The 19,804-nt window shown below is 44.2% G+C and overlaps 1 protein-coding gene across 1 annotated transcript in view; it reads left to right on the top strand.

Moving 5' to 3' along the window:
• The first annotated feature begins 8,985 nt into the window (after positions 1 to 8,985).
• Positions 8,986 to 19,804, top strand: part of SPTLC3 (serine palmitoyltransferase long chain base subunit 3) — a 131,124-nt gene continuing 120,305 nt past the window's right edge. Inside the window, exon 1 of the mRNA XM_024110307.3 lies at positions 8,986 to 9,444. Coding sequence (XP_023966075.1) covers positions 9,334 to 9,444 — 111 coding nt within the window. The 5' untranslated portion in view covers positions 8,986 to 9,333. The remainder of the gene's footprint in view (positions 9,445 to 19,804) is intronic.

The following is a 19,804-nucleotide window of genomic DNA, read 5'->3' as shown; positions in this document are numbered from 1 at the left end:
AGGCATCGGAGAGCTTAATGTCCTTTTTCCAATATGTCATCCTGCAAGGACTGTGGGACTACAGTGTGAGCGCCATAGGTAAGCAGACTGCAGTTTCAGAGAGTACCCCAACATTTCACAAAAGTAACAAACTGCCTGTTGGCCTGCTGATAAGTTACTAGGCCAATCATGTCCTGTAGATTTGGTTACGGTTTGCAGCTGTGTACCAATGTTAGTGGCTATTTAATCAGTTCTAATTTCTGTCATAAGCTGGCAAGCCACTCAGAATGGTACCTGCATGCTATGGCTAGCCAGCTGGCATGGGCAATTACTGCTTCTTAAACTAATTGTGATTATTACCCTGTCTGTTCCCTGTATATTTGCTTTGTTGCATCTACCCATTGCCTCTTGTCATGCTAAAACATTAAGATTTCTGGGTCAGGGACTGTTTTTTGTTATGTGTGTGCCTATCAACTAATACAATGGGGCCCAGTTCCCTGACTGAGGCCTCTAAGCAGTTCTGCAGTATAAACAATAAATAATAACCGCACGTGATTTGATAGCAGGCCACACCTCTGGGGAATTTGAATGGCCAAGTGAGGCATATTCAGCAACTGATTTAAACCTCATCCGATGCACAAGCAATTTCTGATCGTTAAGTGGGGGGAGGGATAGCTCAGTGGTTTCAGCATTGGCCTCCTAAACCTAGGGTTGTGAGCTCAATCCTTGAGGGCCCCAGTTGGGGCAAAAATCTGTCTGGGGATTGGTCCTGCTTTGAGCAGGGGGTTGGACTAGATGACCTCCTGAGATCCCTTCCAACCCTGATATTCTATGAAATAAATGGTTGCTTGACCTTGATTCTCCCTTTTGTGGCAGCAATTTGACACCAGTGCATCGCCAATGAAACCAGTCTAAAACTGGATTGGTGCAGAATGAGGCCAACTGTCCTGGTTGTTAATGCTGTGACTGGTTTGCATCTGATCAAAGTTTGAAATGGTCAGGACCCTGCAACTATCTTGTGATCTGCTGGTGTGCCCAAATGTCTATCACACAGAGGAACAACATCATTTCCAATACACAAAAAATGCCCCTCTCCAAAAAGGTAGTGGCCCTCACTCTTCCACCTTTATCTAGGGTTACCATTCGTCCGGATTCCCCCGGACATGTCCGGCTTTTTCAGGTTAAAAATAGCGTCCGGGGGGAATTTGTCAATGTCCGGACTTCCCCCCCTCCCCCATGCAGAGCGTGCGCGCGGCTTACAGAGCAGCCGGTGCTCCAAAAGCCAGAGCCAGAGCTGCACTTCCCCGCTCCTCCCTCCTGAAACTTGACACCACTCCCCTCCTCCCCCGCCCGCCCTGCACTCACAGATCGCGGGCCGTTCGCCTGGAGCTCAGAGCATGCTTCCCCCCCGCTGTGTTTACTGCAGCACAGTAAGGGGGCCGGGGGCCAGAAAAGCGGCAGGGAGGTTGGGGGGGGTAATCAAGAGACAGGGAGCAGGGGGGAGGGTTGGATGGGTCAGGGAGTTCGGGGGGGGGCTGTCTGGGGGTTGGGGGTGTAAGGTTTTGGGTAGTCAGGGTACAGGTGGGGGGGGTCTCAGGGGACAGTTAGGGGACAAGGAGCGGGGGGGGGTGTTTGGGAGTTCTGGGTGGGGCTGTCTGGGGGTTGGGGGTGTAAGGTTTTGGGCAGTCAGGGTACAGGTAGGGGGTAGGGTCCTGGGGGGCAGTTTGGGGGGGGTCTCAGGAGGGGGCAGTTAGGGGACAAGGAACAGGGAGGCTTAGGTAGGGGGTGGGGTTCTGGAGGGCAGTTAGGAGCAGGGGTCCCAGGAGGGGGCAGTCAGGGGACAAGGAGCGGGGGGGGGGTCCGGGAGTTCGGGGCAGACTTTCTGGGGAGGGTGGATAAGGTTTTGGGCAGTCAGGGTACAGGTAGGAGGTAGGGTCCTGGGGGACAGTTGGGGGGGTCTTAGGAAGGGGCAGTTAGGGGATAAGGAGCAGGGAGGCTTAGGTAGGAGGTGGGGTTCTGGAGGGCAGTTAGGAGCAGGGGTCCCAGGAGGGGGCAGTCAGGGGACAGGAGCAGAGGGGTTTAGATGGGTCAGGAGTTCTGGGGGGGCTGTCAGGGGGTGGGGGTGTGGATAAGGGTTGGGGCAGTCAGGGGACAGGTAGGGGGTAGGGTCCTAGGGCGCCAGTTAGGATGTGGGGAAGGTCTCAGGAGGGGGCAGTCAGGGGACAAGAGGCAGGGAGGCTTAGGGAGGGGGTGGAGTCCTGGGGGGCAGTCAGGGGACAAGGAGTGGGGGGGAGGGTTGGGGGTTCTGAGGGGGCAGGAAGTGGGAGGGAGTGGAAGGGGCAGGGGCGGGGCTAGGACAGGATGGGGGCGGGGCTAGGACAGGGGCGGGGCTAGGGCGGGGCTCCTCCAGTCCTCTTTTTTGATTGTTGAAATATGGTAACCCTACCTTTATCATCACATGCCCTGAGCACTGTAACATACGTTCTTCTCCACTTATATTTAGACCAGCAGTGTGATTGCAAATGGGAATCTAGGGAAGTGCTAGTTCCACTCAGGCTCCTCCACAGGCTTATCAAAGTGAAAATCTTACGGAAGGTTTAACTTTTTGTTTTGATTTTTTCTTATCTTGGTTCAATATGAATCAGCATGTGGCAATGTTACAGGATCACAGAAAAAGTAACTTTCTGCTAATGCCTAACAGAAAACTTTACTAAAACAAATCCCTAAAACTAGTTTGTCTGTCTGCTTCATGATTAGAGCTTCTCCCTAATAATAATACCACCTAACTCTTATAAGTTATATGGATCTCAAAGCACTTTATAATGGAGTTAAAGTGTTGTTATCCCCATTTCACAGATGGGGAAACCGAGGGACCAGAGTAGGAGTGGGGGAAAGTGGTTTGCGCAAAGTCAGCCAGGAGTCTAGTGGCAGAGTTAAGAATGGAACCCAAGTCCCTGGAGTTGCACAGCTCTATTTACTAGGCCATGCTTCTATCTTCCTGCCTGCCTTTCTGCTACGAATTACAGTACACACATCCTCACAATTGTGATTTGTGTCTATATACAAAAAAGTTTATGCTTGGCAGCTAACCATCTTCTTCCCTTGTCAGCAGCCTCGCTCCTGCAATCACTTACGCATGTGCTTAACTTTACTACTGTACCATGAGTGCTATTCATACTAGTAAAGATAAGAATGCGTGTAAGGGTAAAACAAAAGCAAAACAAAAATCCCTGCAGCAGCTAGTCACAGAGCCTGGGTCAACTGACTAGACTCATGCTGCGGGGCTAAACATAACAGTGTCGCGCTTTGGGTTTGGGTTTGGGCTGGAGCCTGGGCTCCAAGACCCTCTCCGCTCACCGGGTTTCAGAGCCCAGATTCCAGCCCGAGCCCAACATGTCTACATTGCTATCTTGAGTCCCAGCTGACTTGGGCTCTTGTCACTGCTCTGGGTCTTTTTTTGCTGTGTAGACGTGCCCGTAGTGTTTGCAGGACGGGGTCCCTAGATTGTGACCAGGTCATTATTCCTGCTATATTGCATTGTAGATTAGTATGCATTGGCAGTGCATATGTGACCAGTCTACCAAGTCCTTTATCCCATTCCTCTGTGTAGTGGGCCATTTCAGAGGGTTTTGCCCCAGGTGATGGTGGTGTTGCTAGTGCATATCTTCTGGGCACTATATCCCCTGCTCAGGAAGTGTTGAGGCAGGACAGTCATCCAGATTTTTTTTTCATAGACTCATATGGTGATAGATTTCAAGGTCAGAAGGGACCATTGTGATCATCTAGTGTGACTCCTGTATAACTCAGGCCATAGAACTTCCCCAGGATAATTCCTAGAGCAGATCTTTTAGAAAAACATCCAATCTTGATTTAAAAATTGTCTAAGATGGAGAATCCAGTTGTTCCAATGGTTAATTAACCTCACTGTAAAAAATGTAGGCCTTATTTACAATCTGAATTTGTCTAGCCTCAACTTCCAGCCATTGGATCATGTTATATCTCTCTCTGCCAGACTGAAGAGCCCATTATTAATTTAATTGTTGGGCCATGTAGGAACTTATACACTGTAATCAAGTCACTCCTTAACCTTCTCTGTGTTAAGTTAAATAGACTGAACACTTTGAGTCTATCGCCATAAGGCAGGTTTTCTAATCCTCTAATCAGTCATGGGGCTCTTCTCTGAACCCTCTCCACTTTATCAACATTCTTCATGAATTGTTGACACTGGAGACGGTATTCCTGCAAAAGTCACACCAGTGCCCAATACAGAGGGTAAATAACCTCTCTACTCCTACTCAAGATTCCTCTATTTATGCATCCCAGGTTCACATTAGCTCTTTTGGCCACAGCATCACATTGGGAGCTCATGTTCAGCTGATTATCCACCCCAACCCCCAAATCTTTTTCAGAGTCGCTGCTTCCCAGGATACAGTCCCCCCACAGGTGCCGATTTTCCAAAGTGCTGGGGGGTACTCGACCCCCGGCTCTGCCCCAGGTCCTACCTCCACTCCACTCCTTCCCCCATTGCCACACTACGCCTCTTCCCACCCCGCTTCACCCCCGCCCCACCTCTTCCCGCCCAGTTCCACCCCCTCTGCTGAGCGTGCCGCATCCTCACTCTTCTCCCTCCTCCCAGGCTCCTGCATGCCGCAAAACAGCTGATTGCAGCGGGCAGGAAGCACTGGGAGGGAAGGGGAGGCGCTGATCTGTGGGGCACGCCGGCAGGCGGGAGGCACTGGGTGGTGAGGAGAAGCTGATAGGGGGGCTGCCCACCCACCATTTTTTCCCCATGAGTGCTCAGCCCCAGAGCACCCACACAATCAGTGCCTATAGAGTCCCCAGTCCAGTGAGTGTAGCCTACATTCTTTGTTCCTAGCTGTATACATTTACATTTAGCTCTATTAAAATGCATAGTGTTTGCGTTTGCCCAGTTTGCCAAACAATCCAAATCGCTCTGAATCAGTGACCTGTCCTCTTCATTATTTACCACTTCCCACAATTTTTGTGTCACCTGCAAACTTTAAGTGATGATTTTATGTTTTATTCCAAGTCATTGATAAAAATGTTAAATAGAAGGCTAAGACCCTGTCCCTCTAGTACCCCCACTGGAAATAGTCCTGCTTGATGACAATTCTCCATTTACAGTTACATTTTGAAACCTATCAGTTAGCCAGTTTTTAATCCATTAATGTGTGCCATGTTCATTTTACAGCATTCTAGTTTTTTTAATCAAAAAGTTGTGTGGTACCAAGTCAAAACCCTTAAAGAAGTCTATTATATCAACACTATTATCTTTATCAACCAAGCTTGTAATATCATCGAAAAAGATATCTAGTTAGTTTGATAGGACCTAGTTTCCATAAGCCCATGGTGACTTGCATTAATTACTTTCCCTTTTTTAAAATTCTGTATTAGTCGAGTCCCAGATCAGCTGCTCCAATATCTTGCCCAGGATCAATGTCAGGCTGACAAGCCTATAATTACTCAGACTGTCCCATTTACTCTTTTTGAAAATTGGCACAACATTAGCTTTTTTCCACTCTTTGTGAACTTTCCCAGTGCTCCAAGACTTATTGAAAATCAATGTTAAGAGTTCAGCAAGCTCCTCGGCCAACTCTTTTAAAACTCTTGGATGCAAGTTATCTGGACCTGCTAATTTAAAAATGTCTAACTTTAGTAGCATCAGTTTAACATTTTCCAGAGATACTAGTGGAATGGAAAGATTGTTAGCATGATGAGACTATATAATCTGTTCTTCCCCAAACACAGAACAGAAATATTTATTGAACAGTCTGCCTTTTCTCAGAATTATTCACTGGTGCAAACACAGTTAGGAAGCGTAATAGACGTGACTGCACAAGCATGATCAATACATGATTTTGTTGCAGAAAAAACCTTCAACATGGATTCCACCATGTATGTTGTAACCAGGTAACATTGACCTGAACAAAGTTGCATCGGGGATGAATTTGTCTATAATATAGACAGCCCTCAAAAGATACCTGTTTTGTGAACTCCAAATTTTATGTTTTGTTTGAGTCTGAGAGGGTGGGTTGAGAGGACAGAGTTTAGCCTGGGCAGGATGGCCTTTCTCTCATGCCTTTTTAAAATTGTTAGGTAAGATGATTATACTCGTGCTGTCTTTTAATTTCATATTGATTGTTCATGAGCTCAGAGAGATGTTAATAGACACATTGGAAAGTAAAAATACTATAGGGAGCGTGTTTATTGTTTTACTCACTTGAGAAGCCACAGGCAATCTAGGGCCCATTTTGAGGCCCCCCAAAAGGGTAACAAATAGGGACTAGGCCCAGGCCCTCAGAGGTTGATTTCAATAGAAATTAGGAGCCTAAACACCTTTGAGGGTCTGGGCCCTACAGCTCAGGACTAAAGGTGGAGTTTAGAGCTCAAGGGTAGATTCATCCCTCCCATGGGGAAGGGGTGAGAGAGAGAATGAACCACATGTGGCAGATGTTAATCATGTCACTGAATACCCTACATCTGAGAAACTACAGTGAGGAGGGGAGAATAAGATTCTTTATAGAGTAGACTAGCATATACAAACTCAGGTATACTAGAATCACTGGCTTTCTGCTACTAAGATGTGTCCAAAGATGGTACAGTTTCTTACCATAGGGTGGGTGGTCAGTCTCAAAGAGCACAAAGCATTTTTTCCAGGAGACTGGGGTTCACTGAGAAACCATAGGAATAAGACCAATATGGAGAATGCTCAGCATGGCTTTCTTTTAGGTAAGTGTGCTAGGTACAGAAAGAACAGATATGATTCATTCTTGTCATCCTTAATTTTGCAAGGATTCTATTAGTGATGCAAGAAAACCACAGGATACCACTAACTATTACTGGGCATTCACCCCACCTATTTCCTGGCTGTCCTTACCTGGATCTTTTCCCCAAGTCCCAATCACTTACTATAACTGATTATTAGCCTATTACTGCACATTAACAATAACTAACCCATCATGCAGTCACCCTGGTGATTGGCTTAATGGAGTCTATCAGAGACTGTGATTCATACAAAAATAAGACAGTGTTGTCTAGTAGGGTGAGCAAGAGTCAAAGGCCAGGAACTCCTGAATTCTAATTCTAACACTGACTCCTGTGTGATTACATTTTCCAGTTTTTAATAACCCTTGTCATTGTTTTGGTAGCTCCATAACTGTGAGTGGTTCTGTTGTCTTCAGCAAAGGCTGTTACCATCTTACTGAGGATGTAGGTCAAAGATTACTTGCAAAGGAAGACAAAATCAGGCATCAAGCTTGTGTAGAAGTGGATTTGTTGGATTGGTGGCATGGTTTGTTGTTTGATTTGCTGCTTTCTGATAAATTAAAGGCCTGAAAGGGTTTTTATCTTTGTACAGCTCTTGAATACCCTGGAAGACTTTATGGACAATTGGAGAAGTAAGGGGATTCTGACGTACCAAGGAAGTAAAACCTGCTTCATTGAAGAGGGAAATGAGTTTTAGGGAATTTACAAAAACCAAACAACAATTTAAGACTCTTGGGAGAAAAATTTTCTTTGTAAACAATTCAACACTCCTCCCTATAATCAACTCAAAGCTAGAAAAACTCTAAATGCACATTCCTGAGTCCTCCAACACTCAACAAATAAGGGAAGACATAATTTGACATTCCTGAAACTTCTAAAGGAAAAAACACCTTTCAGGCCTTACATACATATTTTGAAGAAACAAAAGAGGTTTCAGCTCCTTTAAATCATTTTCCTTTGCAAGTCATGAAGAAGAGAGAGAGAAAGAGAGGAAATACAGTTCAATATTTCAGTACATGACCCTGGCAACAGATTTCAGAATTGGCAAAAATGTGTTATACTCCAGATTTTAAATCTGGTTAATTCAACATTTATAAATTGATAAAGCAGTTTATTATAACTTGAAAGTTTCCTGTATTTGCTTTGGCGTCAAATAGTGAGTTTCATTTTCTGCATTGTAACCTATAGTTTGCTGTCAAGAGAGCAGCTTTCTTTTCCACTGTTTCTTTTATTTAAACACTTCACATATTTTTACCGATTAAAGCCTCAACCCTACTTTTCTTTGAAATGTAGATGATATAGACATTTTCCTTTAATCAGAAAAATTAAAGTTGTAGTTTTAGTTGTTATTAGAACATAGATACTCTAAAGATCTCCACTTCCTATAATCAAATAGATAAGCGATCTTAAATAGGAAAAAGCATCCTGAAAATCTGTTTGTCTGTAAAATCTGATTCTGCAAAGACACATGCTTGACATTAAGCACGAGTGTTTCCTTTAAAGTCAAAGGGCCCCAATCCTACAAGCATGCACATAAGTAGACCCATTTACTACTTACATGCATAAATGTTTTGGGGCTTAAGTTTAAAAATAAGACCCACTCAAACCTACCTGTAACAAATTTTTTAACATGTCTCATCATTTGAATTGCATAGCAATCTGTTTAATCCTATTGTTAACAAAGCTAAAGCAATTGAGACCTATGCTAACACTGCAGCATAATAACGGGCTGTACCAGAAAGATCTCACCAAATGGAAGTTTTTCCTGAGTAAAGACTATGGACTTGTATCAGGATATCTTGGTAAAGAAGATATTTTAAAAAGGTATTCTGCTGAAGGTGGAATGGAAGTGCTACATTCTAATAAAGGCCCGAATATGCAAACACTTTGCATATGCTTATCTTTACTAATGTAAGTAGTCCCCTTGTTAGCACAAGTGTTTACAGGCTCGAGGCCAAAGAAATCTGTGCTAATTTGGCTACTGGGCCTATTTCAATACTAATGGTGGCTGATATCAAGATTTGCATAAGTTTAAAATATATAGTCTTACTGCCTTCTTATTATTATTTTTAAATTTTAAATTTTAAACTTTCAACCGTTTACTCCACAAAGCAGGATAATCTATCACTTCTCTGAGTGTTATCAAGGGACTAAAGTTTGGTACTGGGAAATATTTAGAAGGCAGTGTATCTTTAAGCGTCTCCACCTTGGAATCCACCCACTTCTTTCTAGCTGCAATAATCTTGTTGACTCACTCACATAGGTGCTGTGTGTTCATACAGTAACCGGCATGAGCTGTACATTTCGTAGTTTTTAAAAGCAGACCTGTTACCATGTACTTGCCATTCTACCTCACTGGGGCTGAAGCTGTATAAAGGTAACAGTTTGGTTTTAGTTTTTAAGATCTTGCAAAAAGATAGTCCCTCCTCTCTTCCTGGAAAAGCCAGACAGACCAGTTGGATACCTTTCAGGCCTCACTCAGAACTTTATTTGTTCATCCCTCTGCCTTTTTAAAGTAGAAAGACCTGAGACACTCTTAAGAACTGAGAATCTTCTTGATTTAAACAAATGGCTAATCCCAATGCTGTCAGCAATGGACATCTACATTGTCATCAGAAACGGAATAACCTCTTAAAAAGTGGAATCTATAAGAAAAATGGAATTGCTAAAGAAATTCAGGTAAGATTTAACTAATCACTTATTGAATTGCTTCTGAAATCGTTTAGATTAACAGTTACAAATGTATTTAATAAGCTAGCTTTGTAATAATCTGTCTTCATTTTTCATTTAATGGATGGTATAGTATTGGCTTTTTCTGTTAAGTTTTACCCACATGGGACCTGATCCTGCTTTCTTTGCATCACTGGCTTAAGTCAGTGACTGTTATGGGTGCTCAAGGAATATAGAGTGGAGCCCTTGATCTAACTAGACTTTGGTATTTCATATCAGAAATAGAGAAACAACACACACTTTAAAGTTATGGTTCCCTAAAGCTTTCCTACTCAAGGTGCTGATACTGTGTATCAAAACGTGTTTTATCCTCTTAGAAAGTTTGTGTGAAGTGTTTTTATTATGATTTGACACTGCACACGTGTGACTTGGAAATAAGGAAGGAAAAACGAGGAAGGAGAGAGGTTTTTGTTGTTGTTGTTTGTAGTTTGATTTTCCTGGTGATTATACTGTTGTGTGCTTTGCACTGTGTCTGGTTTACCAAGGCATGCTTAACAGGCTTAACAATTGATCTTTTTTTATTTACATTAATTTTACAGTGTTAGTAGTACTTAAAAATCAGATTAATCTGCAGACCATTCTTTCAAGGTGTTGGCGTCTGACCTGCCTCTTTTGAAACCACAGCCTTTCATTTGCATGAATGCCTCACTACAGCTAATGAGAGGTGCATGGTTTTTCCCATACGGTACATCAAAACCACAGGTGTTCTCTTGTTAAACAGGTTGTAGGGACTACATTTTAAAAGATGTATGTAGGTGAAGCCTATCATTATCAGAAATGTGTTGGATCTTCAAACCAAAGTTGTGCTGGCTTTGAGAATATATTGATGGCTACATAATTTTTGAGTTAAAGTTTCAGTTGGGAATAGAAAAAGTTTAAGAGGTAAATTTTGTGCTTTGGGAAGCGGAGCAGTAAGCAACACTATCTTGTGCCTGAGTGCTTACCTGACATTTTTTTTCTAATTTGGCCTATGCCTAAATCTTTAGGCAATGACTGTAGCTCTTTGAATTGCCAGGCTTAGATGCATTAAAATCAAGAAACTTCTGTCTTAAGTCCTTTCATAATGAGAAGCTCGTGCATTTACCACCCTCATTCAGGCGGGTAAGGACACACCAAATGTAAAAGTTAGTGGGTGCTGGCCCCAGGAGTCTCCAGTGTGAGTGGCTCTTGGCTGCTGGCCCAACCCCATTGTGGAAGGGAAGAAAACTTGTGCAATGACAGGGAAAACCATGTCTTAGGATTTGCTCCTATAAACCAGACGTGAAATTCTGTGGCATTGGTTTAAAAATTAAAAATATTTACATTTGTAATGTATGAAAACTATACTTTTAGCATTGGTAGCAAATTCTTAGGCGTGCATCTCACCCTCCAGAAATAGTTTAGCGGCTGGACAAAGAATGAGAAATTGTTACAGTAGCAAATTCAGAAGTGTGAAAAGCTTTGCCACCTATTAATAAATAGGAATATAGCCAGAAAAACAGAATAGCCTGTGTTTGGGGATGAGCGGTAAGAAAACAATGACTGGAGCATGAGGGGGTAGTTACTTGATGCACCTGTAAAAGTTGGGAATTATTACCCTTAAACAGCAAATGGGTGGAGGAAAGGGGGGGTATTAATCAATCATTTTGCTGTTGAGGGGATTCGGAGGGTGCAGGGTGTTTTATTGGGTGGATTCAGTTGATGGAAGGCTGCAGCTGGTTCTGCCTTTTGGTTTCCGTGGTCTCCTGCTTCGTGTGCTGTTGGATCTCACAGTTGTTGCAGCCCTTGGGCCATGTCCTGGGACAACATGGCCCACCCACCGCACGAATGCCTCATTGTCCTGCTTCCGATGAATCTGCCCCTTCCCTGATGGGGTAGGGCACCTGTCTACAAACGACCAATCAGGTAGATCGCTGAGGCACTCCTAGTCTTCCAAGCTGGGGTCAAGTCCCAGTTGGATTTTCCATTGCTCCACTGCTTGGTTGGCGACTCCTCAGTGAATGTGTCCAGGGGCTGCTGCCGGTCGAGGTGCCAGCTTCAGGAGCTTACGGGCTGCCACTGCTGTTCTGAAAGAGACAATGTTATAATACGTAGTACTTTCCAACTACGTATCTCAAAACGGTTATGGGGGGAAATATCAATCTCCCCAATTTAAAGATGGAGAAACGGATGCACGGAGAGATTAAGTGGCTCACTGAAGGTCACAGTGAGTCAGTGCAGATCTGGTCTGAGAATCCAAGACTATGTCTATGCTGCCCGCCATTCGGACTGCAGGGGTGTAAATACCAGTAAAGGGTGTAAATAGCCATAAAGGGTGTAACCCCCCCGGGAGGAGGTTGCGGACATGAACTACAAGGTTCCTAGTTCCCATTAATGTAAGTCCTTTTTGAAAAGCATTAAATGAACACAAACCAAGAATACGAACTAGGAACCTTTGAGTTCAGGCTTGCAGTATCCACGGGGGGTGAGGGAATGGTTTACATCACAGCACTTCGGTGCACACTGCTGTTTATGCCCTCATAGCCCAAACTGCAGGGCAGTGTAGACAAGCCGCAGGTCTCCTAAATTCCAGTCCCATGCCCTATTATTATCTGTCTGCCCTATTCAGAATACCATGCTGCTTCTCTCATTGAACTACATTGCCTGCTACAAACACAGATTGAAGGAGGAGGGGACAAGAACAGACAGGAGAGCTGTGTACAACAGGAATCTTGTTCCTGATAGGAATCTACCTTTTCATGTCTGGTCTGTCTCTTCCTCCCAGCCAACCCTGCCTCTGTTTATCATGTTTTCCAATTCTTTGCCATCCAGATAGGGTGACAAGATGTCCCGATTTTATAGGGAAAGTCCCGATTTTTGGGTCTTTTTCTTATATAGGCTCCTATTACCCTCCACCCCGGTCCCATTTTTTCACATTTGCTGTCTGGTCACCCTACATCCAGACATGTAGTGGATGCTGATGCTTCTCTGTCTCTGGGACTTGTCTGGCCTCCATCACTATAGCACTTTACAATCCTTGATGTAGTTGTCATCACAGCTGCCTTGTGACATAGGGAGACTCCATTATCCCCATGTTACCGATGGGAAATGGAGGCACAGGGAAATTAAGTGGTCAGACAGGAAACCTGTGGCAGAGCAGGAATTGAACCCAGGTCTGCCATAATTCAGGCTGGCGTTCTAATCACTGAACCTTTTCCCCCACTTATCCTTGCGCTTCACCCTGACCCCACTTTTCTGCCCATTCATTACTGATGAGTAAGTCACTTGCATGGGGAGTATCCCTCTGGGACAGACTACCTGGGTGATGTAGTTGATAAAACTGGGTCTGACACTGATCTCTGTGTGGCTCGAAAGCTTCTCTCTCTCTCACCAACAAAAGTTGGTCCAATAAAAGATATTACCTCACCCACCTTGTCTCTCTAATATGTGGGGACCAAGAGGCTACAACACTGCAAACAGTTTATTAGATGGCATTTTGCCTTTTCTGACAAATAGACTGACTGCTGTCAGCATTCTTTACCTGCGGTGATAGCCAGAGATATAGCATAACATATAATTAATATCAGCAACAAGAAAATGATAGGTTAATGCTTCTCTGGGGGCTGTCTAGGTCCCTATCAAACTAGACGTTAGCCATCACTTAATCAAAATAATAATTAAAATCTTGCTGCCTTTAACAGCATGCTGGCTGTAAATGTGCAGTGAAGATTAAAGTCCAGTTTTATAGGGATGTAGGCAGCTGTCAAACAACCTTTCTCCTTTCATTTTGTGTGTGTCTGGTTGCACTGGTGAGCTTGCAGAAGAATGAATGATTGTTTCTTTGTTAGAGGCAGATCTGATCTAAAGAACTATAGAGAAGCACTTCATAGATTTTTAAAAATCATTTTCACTCTGCTGCTGTTTAGTATTAGTGATGCGGCATAGAACAGCAAAACAGAAGTAGGAATGAACGAGGAAGAGGAAAAACTGGGTAGTAGGAGGGAAGTCTACATTTTCTTCCACTGGCCAAACAGAGGTCTCCTGGAGTTCCTTGTGGAGAATGTGTGTTTGCACAAATCATTTGCAGAAAGAGTCCACACCAGAAATCCTTGCATTTTGTGACAGGCTTGGGAGGGAGATTTTAATAATTTGATTAGAACGGGTAGCAGGAATGAAAGGAGCAGAGGCAACAGAAGTCGAAGAATTCCTCACTTGGTTATACTTCAGTCCTGTCCAAGAGACAGAGCTTCCAATGAGACCCTTCAGAGCAGCTGGATTGTGAAGTGGGGAGTTTGCGCCCCAGGACAAACTCACTGTGTGTACTCCTGTATCTGCAGCTCAGAGACCTGCAGGACACCCTGTGCCCAAACAATTTCCTCACACCATTGGCCATACTAGGAGTCCACAGGCAACAGTGTCAGGTGACATCTGAATATTAGAAGCAGGCGGGCATAGAGGAGGATCTTACAGCTGCTGCATTTGACTACTGTGTGACTCAAGCAGTGGAGGAATTTTGAACACACAGGTGGAGGGCAAGGAGACCCTCCTGCACAGCCACATGCCCATGAGACTCCCAACATTTGCTTTGACCTCTTCAGCTAGATCCTCCCCTTTGCCTTCCCAATAGCAGACTTTGACATGTGCTCTTAGTTTCCTCCTTCCCGCTCCACATATCCTTCCATTCTTTCCCCTCAGCTTAGTGAAGAGCAAGTTTTTCCTCAGTAATGAGATCTCGGAGCATGTTCTCAACACAAACATTGAAAGATCTGCAGCCCCTTCAGCCAGCCTCGAGCTGTGCTTTGTTTCCTCGGGGAGGTTCTGGTTGGGGATCAGCTTTCCGGCCTCTGGAGGAAGCCAGAAGGTGGTGACACATAGTATGCAGAGTTCTACCCCACCCAGTGGCGCTGGAATGAGCAGTGGTGGGGATGCGGGAGTAATAATGTCAACCGAATGCACGGCCTCCGTCATGTACAGGGCTCACAGTTTTGTTCAATGGCTTTCAGCATCCCCACTAGAAGAACTGTTCTAGTGCCCCATGCCCCACATCCATCTCTATAATCACAAGTAGCCATATAGAATTTCTACCTAAACACCCCTCTCCAGGCCAGAAAGTCAACCGCCTGTACCTGGTCAGTGAGGCTGCATAGGATATGTGGTACTGGTGTGCAGAAATGAGCTCACCATCGTACGCTGCTAACAGAATCCAATTTTAAAAGCATGGAATGGGAGGGGTGGGACAAAACTGGTACTGGAACAAAGGATATGACAAGGATCGGTAGGGGTCATGGAGATGGCAGCCAGCCAACAGGAGCAGAGTGCAGCCTCTGTTAAATTGTCAGTTTAGCAATGATAGGTGTGGGAGTATTTTTCCATTGACTCCCATCCTATAACCTAGATAGTTTGTGTGACACATAAGCAGACATTTTCCCCAAACCACGACATACTTCATTTCTCAGGAACTAAATAAAGCAGAGTCTCCTCACAACATCCTTTAGACCCATCCTTCACTTTTGTAACAAGCCCCATGGTAACAGTCCTCAGCGATCTCAAGTGAGTAACCCTGAAGTGTGTCATCTGCAGACAAACACTCCTCTCCCGATGCACTGACTTCATCTGCATCATCCTGTGACTGCACAACAGACTGTCATATCTTCTGTACCTAAAGGACCTGCCTTCTCCCTCCATTCCCTGAAGCCCTGCCTGTTTGCTGCTAAATAGACTGATTTCTGTGCTGTGGTCTGCCCCCAGCAGAGAAACTATAAACCACCTTTGCTGGTACTCTTTAGGGTGGTTTCTTTGCAGTTGTAGAAGGCCCAACGTTTCTCTTCTGTAGTTCTCCCTAGACTGCTGCTGTGCCTACCTCTCTTGTTAGCTTCATGTGTTGAAGGCCAATAAAGGCAGTCCCAAAGAAGAACTTGCTTAAAGTGACACAGCCATGGGGGGAAATTTGTAAATATTCCCCAGGTCACTGGACAAAGAGCCCCCATGCAGACTATTTTTGTGATCAGCCCCGACCCCTCACAGTTTGGGCCATGTATATTCACAAACACACAGTTATTATGTGTCACTGACCATAGTGATGTGGATGGGAAATTAGAAACCAATAAAGACAAGGCACGATCAGAATATAGACTGAAGAATTTTCTATATCTGCCTGCTCATCCTCACTCTAAAGTCCTCCATTCTTCTCCCTGAAAGAACCTTAAACCCAGTGACTCGAACAAGTGCTCCTGCGGTTCAGCCAATCAGGTGACCAATCATAAGCCTCAAACTTCTGATGCTTGTAGCAATATCTACAACCAACTATCTGCAAGCAATCAGTAGGCTAAAATGTGTCACATCGAGCTTCCATCATAAAAAAAAAAAAAATCTTACTTTTCATGATAGGAAAAAATGTGTAGATTTCAGTGAATACATTATATTTTAATATAACTTGCCCAGCTTTTAAGAACAAGTTTAACTATCCAATTTAAGCTTCTGAACTTGCAACAAGCTAGAGTCATTAGAGATTTGCTAAAGGTGGGAGATTTTCACTTTCTGTAATATATAGCCATATCCACATTATAAAAGGTTTGGCTTGCCATCCATATACTGTCACTATATAAAAATTTAACTTGCATCATTATTATACAAGCAGCCCTTAGATTTACATGTGTGAATTTTATGGACTGATAGGGAGGTGCTAAGCAGCTACCAACAAGTGTTGAGCCCGAAAGGAAAAAACTTTTTTTTATAATCACAAATTATACAAACTTCTTTCAGGCTATGTCCAAATACATCTTACACCCCGTCTATACAACTCACTCTTTTACTCAGGGCTACCATCTACCTTGCTTGGCATTGTTCTTTGTACCTGCTTACAGATGTAAAACACATACTTATGTTTAATAACTCGCTGGGCAGGTGCATCTCTGGGTGAATTTGTTATGGGAGTTATAAAGTGGGTGGGTCGTTGGTGTTTGTAAAGTCTAGTTTCACCTCAAATTGAAACTTGCTGTATAAAATGGGGTAGCGGGGAAAGTTATAATAAAAAAAACTAGTGTATTAGTAATTTTTTTAAAAATGTTGAGTGCCCATAAGACCCAGACCCAAGATCTGGTTATCCCTAACAAAACCACACAGGGAAAGGGGATCCTTACTTCTGCTCCCTGTATGGCCACATCAGTACTAGTCAGAATCTACCCTGTGGAGCCTGATTTTTCAAAGGTGCTGGGCACCTGCAGCTCCCATTGAATTCAACAGGAGCCGCAAATCCTTGGCACCTCTGAAAGCTAGGCCGATAATGTCTAGTAACTAACATAGAAATGCATTGCCTTCCCCACTCCTCTGGTCCTCAAATAAAAGTGAAAGAAAGACGACTGACCCAAAGATGATTCTTTGTAACCTAAAACTTTCCAGGGCAGAAAGGATTTTTAAAGATTCAACATAGTTGCTGGGCCCAAATATTTCTTAAATATGCTTTATCTTGGTGTAGACGACATGCAAGCAGTCCCCAGCTACTTAACCTTTTGAGAATTTGCTCTGGACACAAACCTACCAGAGAAATCCTTCCGATGGCTCTGGCAGCTTTGAGTGTAAACAGATGCTTACTATTTTATAGGTTCTTTTCATCTCTCTTTCTTTGTATGGTATGTTGTCTTTACAAGCAGATTGATTCAGTTATCCATTTTCAACAGACCTCCCGATGCTTTTAATAAGTGTCTTTTTTCTTCATAGAGTTCCCTGCTGGAAGGTACTGTCGAATGAAGGTGGCTTGCATGCAGGAGGGGGGGGTGTCAGCAGGGGGATTTTGAGTTTCTTTGCTGCTCTATGTTGTATTTAAAAAATAGTGGTGAGAGGTCCTTCCCTACCCCCTTCTCCCGCTTTTCCTCTCCCCCCATCCCCCAAGAAAAAAAGGTAGCTTGGCTTTTGCATTAGAAATTCAGATCTTGTCTACTATGGTAGACTCTGTGGTAACTAGAGAAATAGCGAAATTATGACATTACAAGTGTCAAGAGACTTACAGCTGAGCTGATGTGAAGGGTAGGATCTTAATGAACACTAACTAATGAACTCAAGCTGTAGAGACTCATGTGGGTTGTAATACTTTGGTCACTTGTTGGGTTTGGTGTGCTGGTGGTGGTGATGGTCTGTGATATACAGGAGGTCAGATTAGATGATCTAATGGTCCCTTCTGGCCTTCAACTCTAACTTTATTGTTTCGCTCTGGAGGTCTCTGGTTCACTCACTGATGCATTGGTCAAGATGGCAGCTGTCACACCTTAGCAAATTTTTCTTTAAGAGTACGGATCCATGTATTACCAAGAGACCTTTTAAAGCAATTGTGTACTTAATCTTAGGAAACTACCTGTAATATGTAAAACAAAACTTGGGAATTGGGCAGAAAATTGCAATAAAGAATATTTAGCTATATTAGGACTATTTACTACCTCATGTGAAGCATTCTCTAAACGGGAGTGATTTAACAGATTTATGAATTACATTCATCCACTTACAAAAACATGCTGAAGTTCCAACAAATGGGTCACAGTGAAGAGAATGAAAGTCTCAATGAGGTGGTTAAAGTTTCTTGATGAATGAACTATGTAAAATCTAACTGAGTCAGAGAGGTAAATATATAGGAGTAGTTGTCCCTCGTCTCCATACTATCTACCATGAATGTCATGACCAGGACGTGGGCGGTCTGACCTAGTGGTTGGAGCAGTAGCTGGTGGTCAGGTAGTGTCAGATACCAGGAGGTCAGAGTCCGAGACAAACCAGGAGGCAAACTGAAAGTCAGGCATCAGAAGACAGGCAAGTTCAGGTTACAAACAGCAATCAGAGATTGAGATCAGATGAACCAGGGTTAGACACCAGAGTCTAGGGCCTAGTTTTAGCAGGGTCTGGAGCAGAACCAGGCAGGCAATCTGTGTTGTTGCTCAGACAGGTCCTCATTATGGCTTCCTGGTTTATATACTGATATCAGCCAATCAGTGGTCTGTGAGGGGTTGTCAGTCAGGCCCTTGGGGGTGGTACTTCCTGCCAAGCCTAGCTTTATCAGGTCCTCACAGGGCCACACAACCTAAACTTCTAGTGGCAATGTGGATGTGGAAGAGGCCCAGAACCCCCATGGTCTCAGGTTCTAGCCCTGCAGGTTCTTACATCATGTTCCCCCTTTGGGGTGATGCCTGTCCAAATGACCTTTGTGGAATTTCCTCATCAGGTCAGGGATATGGACATGGGAGGTAGGCTCCCAAGTGCACTTTTCAGGGCCATAGCCTTCCCAGTAAAACAGTTTGTACACATGGCTGTCTGTACTTCAGGAATTGAGGATGGCATGTACTTCATATTCCTCATGACCGTGGATTTTAACTGATGGAGGTGATAGTATGTTTCTGTCAGGGAAGAGGTTCTCGGTGTAAGGCTTTAGAAGGGAAACGTGCAAAATTGGGTGTATTTTGAGAGACAGGGGTAGCTAGAGTTTGAAAGTAACTATTAATTTGCTGACATATGAGGAAGGGTTCCAGGAACTGGTGGTTCAATTTCTGGGCGGATCAACAGATCTGGAGATCTAGGGCAGTGAGCCACACATTCTGGCTCACTGTGAACATCAGAGCTTGCCGCCGATAGTCCACGTGTCTCTTGTAGTCCTTCTTTGCTTCTTTTAGGTGATTCCTGAGCTCTTCCTGAATAAAATGGATCTGTTAGACCAGTGGCAGCAGGGTTCGATGAGGCTGCTGGTAATGCAGGTGGAAACAGGGGTGGAGCCCATAACTGGCAAAGAAGGGGCTCGAATCCAAGGAGGCATAGTTGGCATTGTTGTATGAAAACTCCGCATATAGACCAGTTGACTCAGTGGCAGTTTATTCAGCACCACAAGTACTACTCTAGTACTTGGTTCACCCATTCAGTTTGTCCATATTTTTGGGGTGGTATGCGGTGGAGGTGGATAGGCAGATGTCCAGGGCCTGAACATTTTGTGCCTGACTCAAGAGATGAATGATGGGCCTTGGTCAGAAGCTATGTGGTCTGGGAGTCCCTGGAGCAAGACCAGGTTGTGTAGCAGGAGTTGAGTGGTAGCCTCAGCAGAAAGCAGATGGCTGCAGGGGGATGAAATGGGCCATTTTGGTCAGGCAGCCACAACCGCTAAGACTATGGTCTGGCCATCAGGCACCATGAGTTCCACAACAAAGTCTAGCCTGATGGCAGACCAAGACCTAGCCAGAGTCTCCAGGGGTACTAAGGTGTCAAAGTGTCTGGTTCGATGTGTCTTGGTACGTGTACAGCACTTGCAGGAGTCCACTTAAGCTTGGACCTCAGCCCACAAGCAGGCAACCACGCAGGAGGTCTTCCAGTGGCCAAAGTGACCCAG

Source organism: Chrysemys picta, chromosome 3, assembly GCF_011386835.1.
Source record: "Chrysemys picta bellii isolate R12L10 chromosome 3, ASM1138683v2, whole genome shotgun sequence".
Taxonomy (NCBI): domain Eukaryota; kingdom Metazoa; phylum Chordata; order Testudines; family Emydidae; genus Chrysemys; species Chrysemys picta.
Note: the sequence above shows the minus strand (reverse complement) of the source record. Positions and strands in the feature narration are given on the sequence as shown.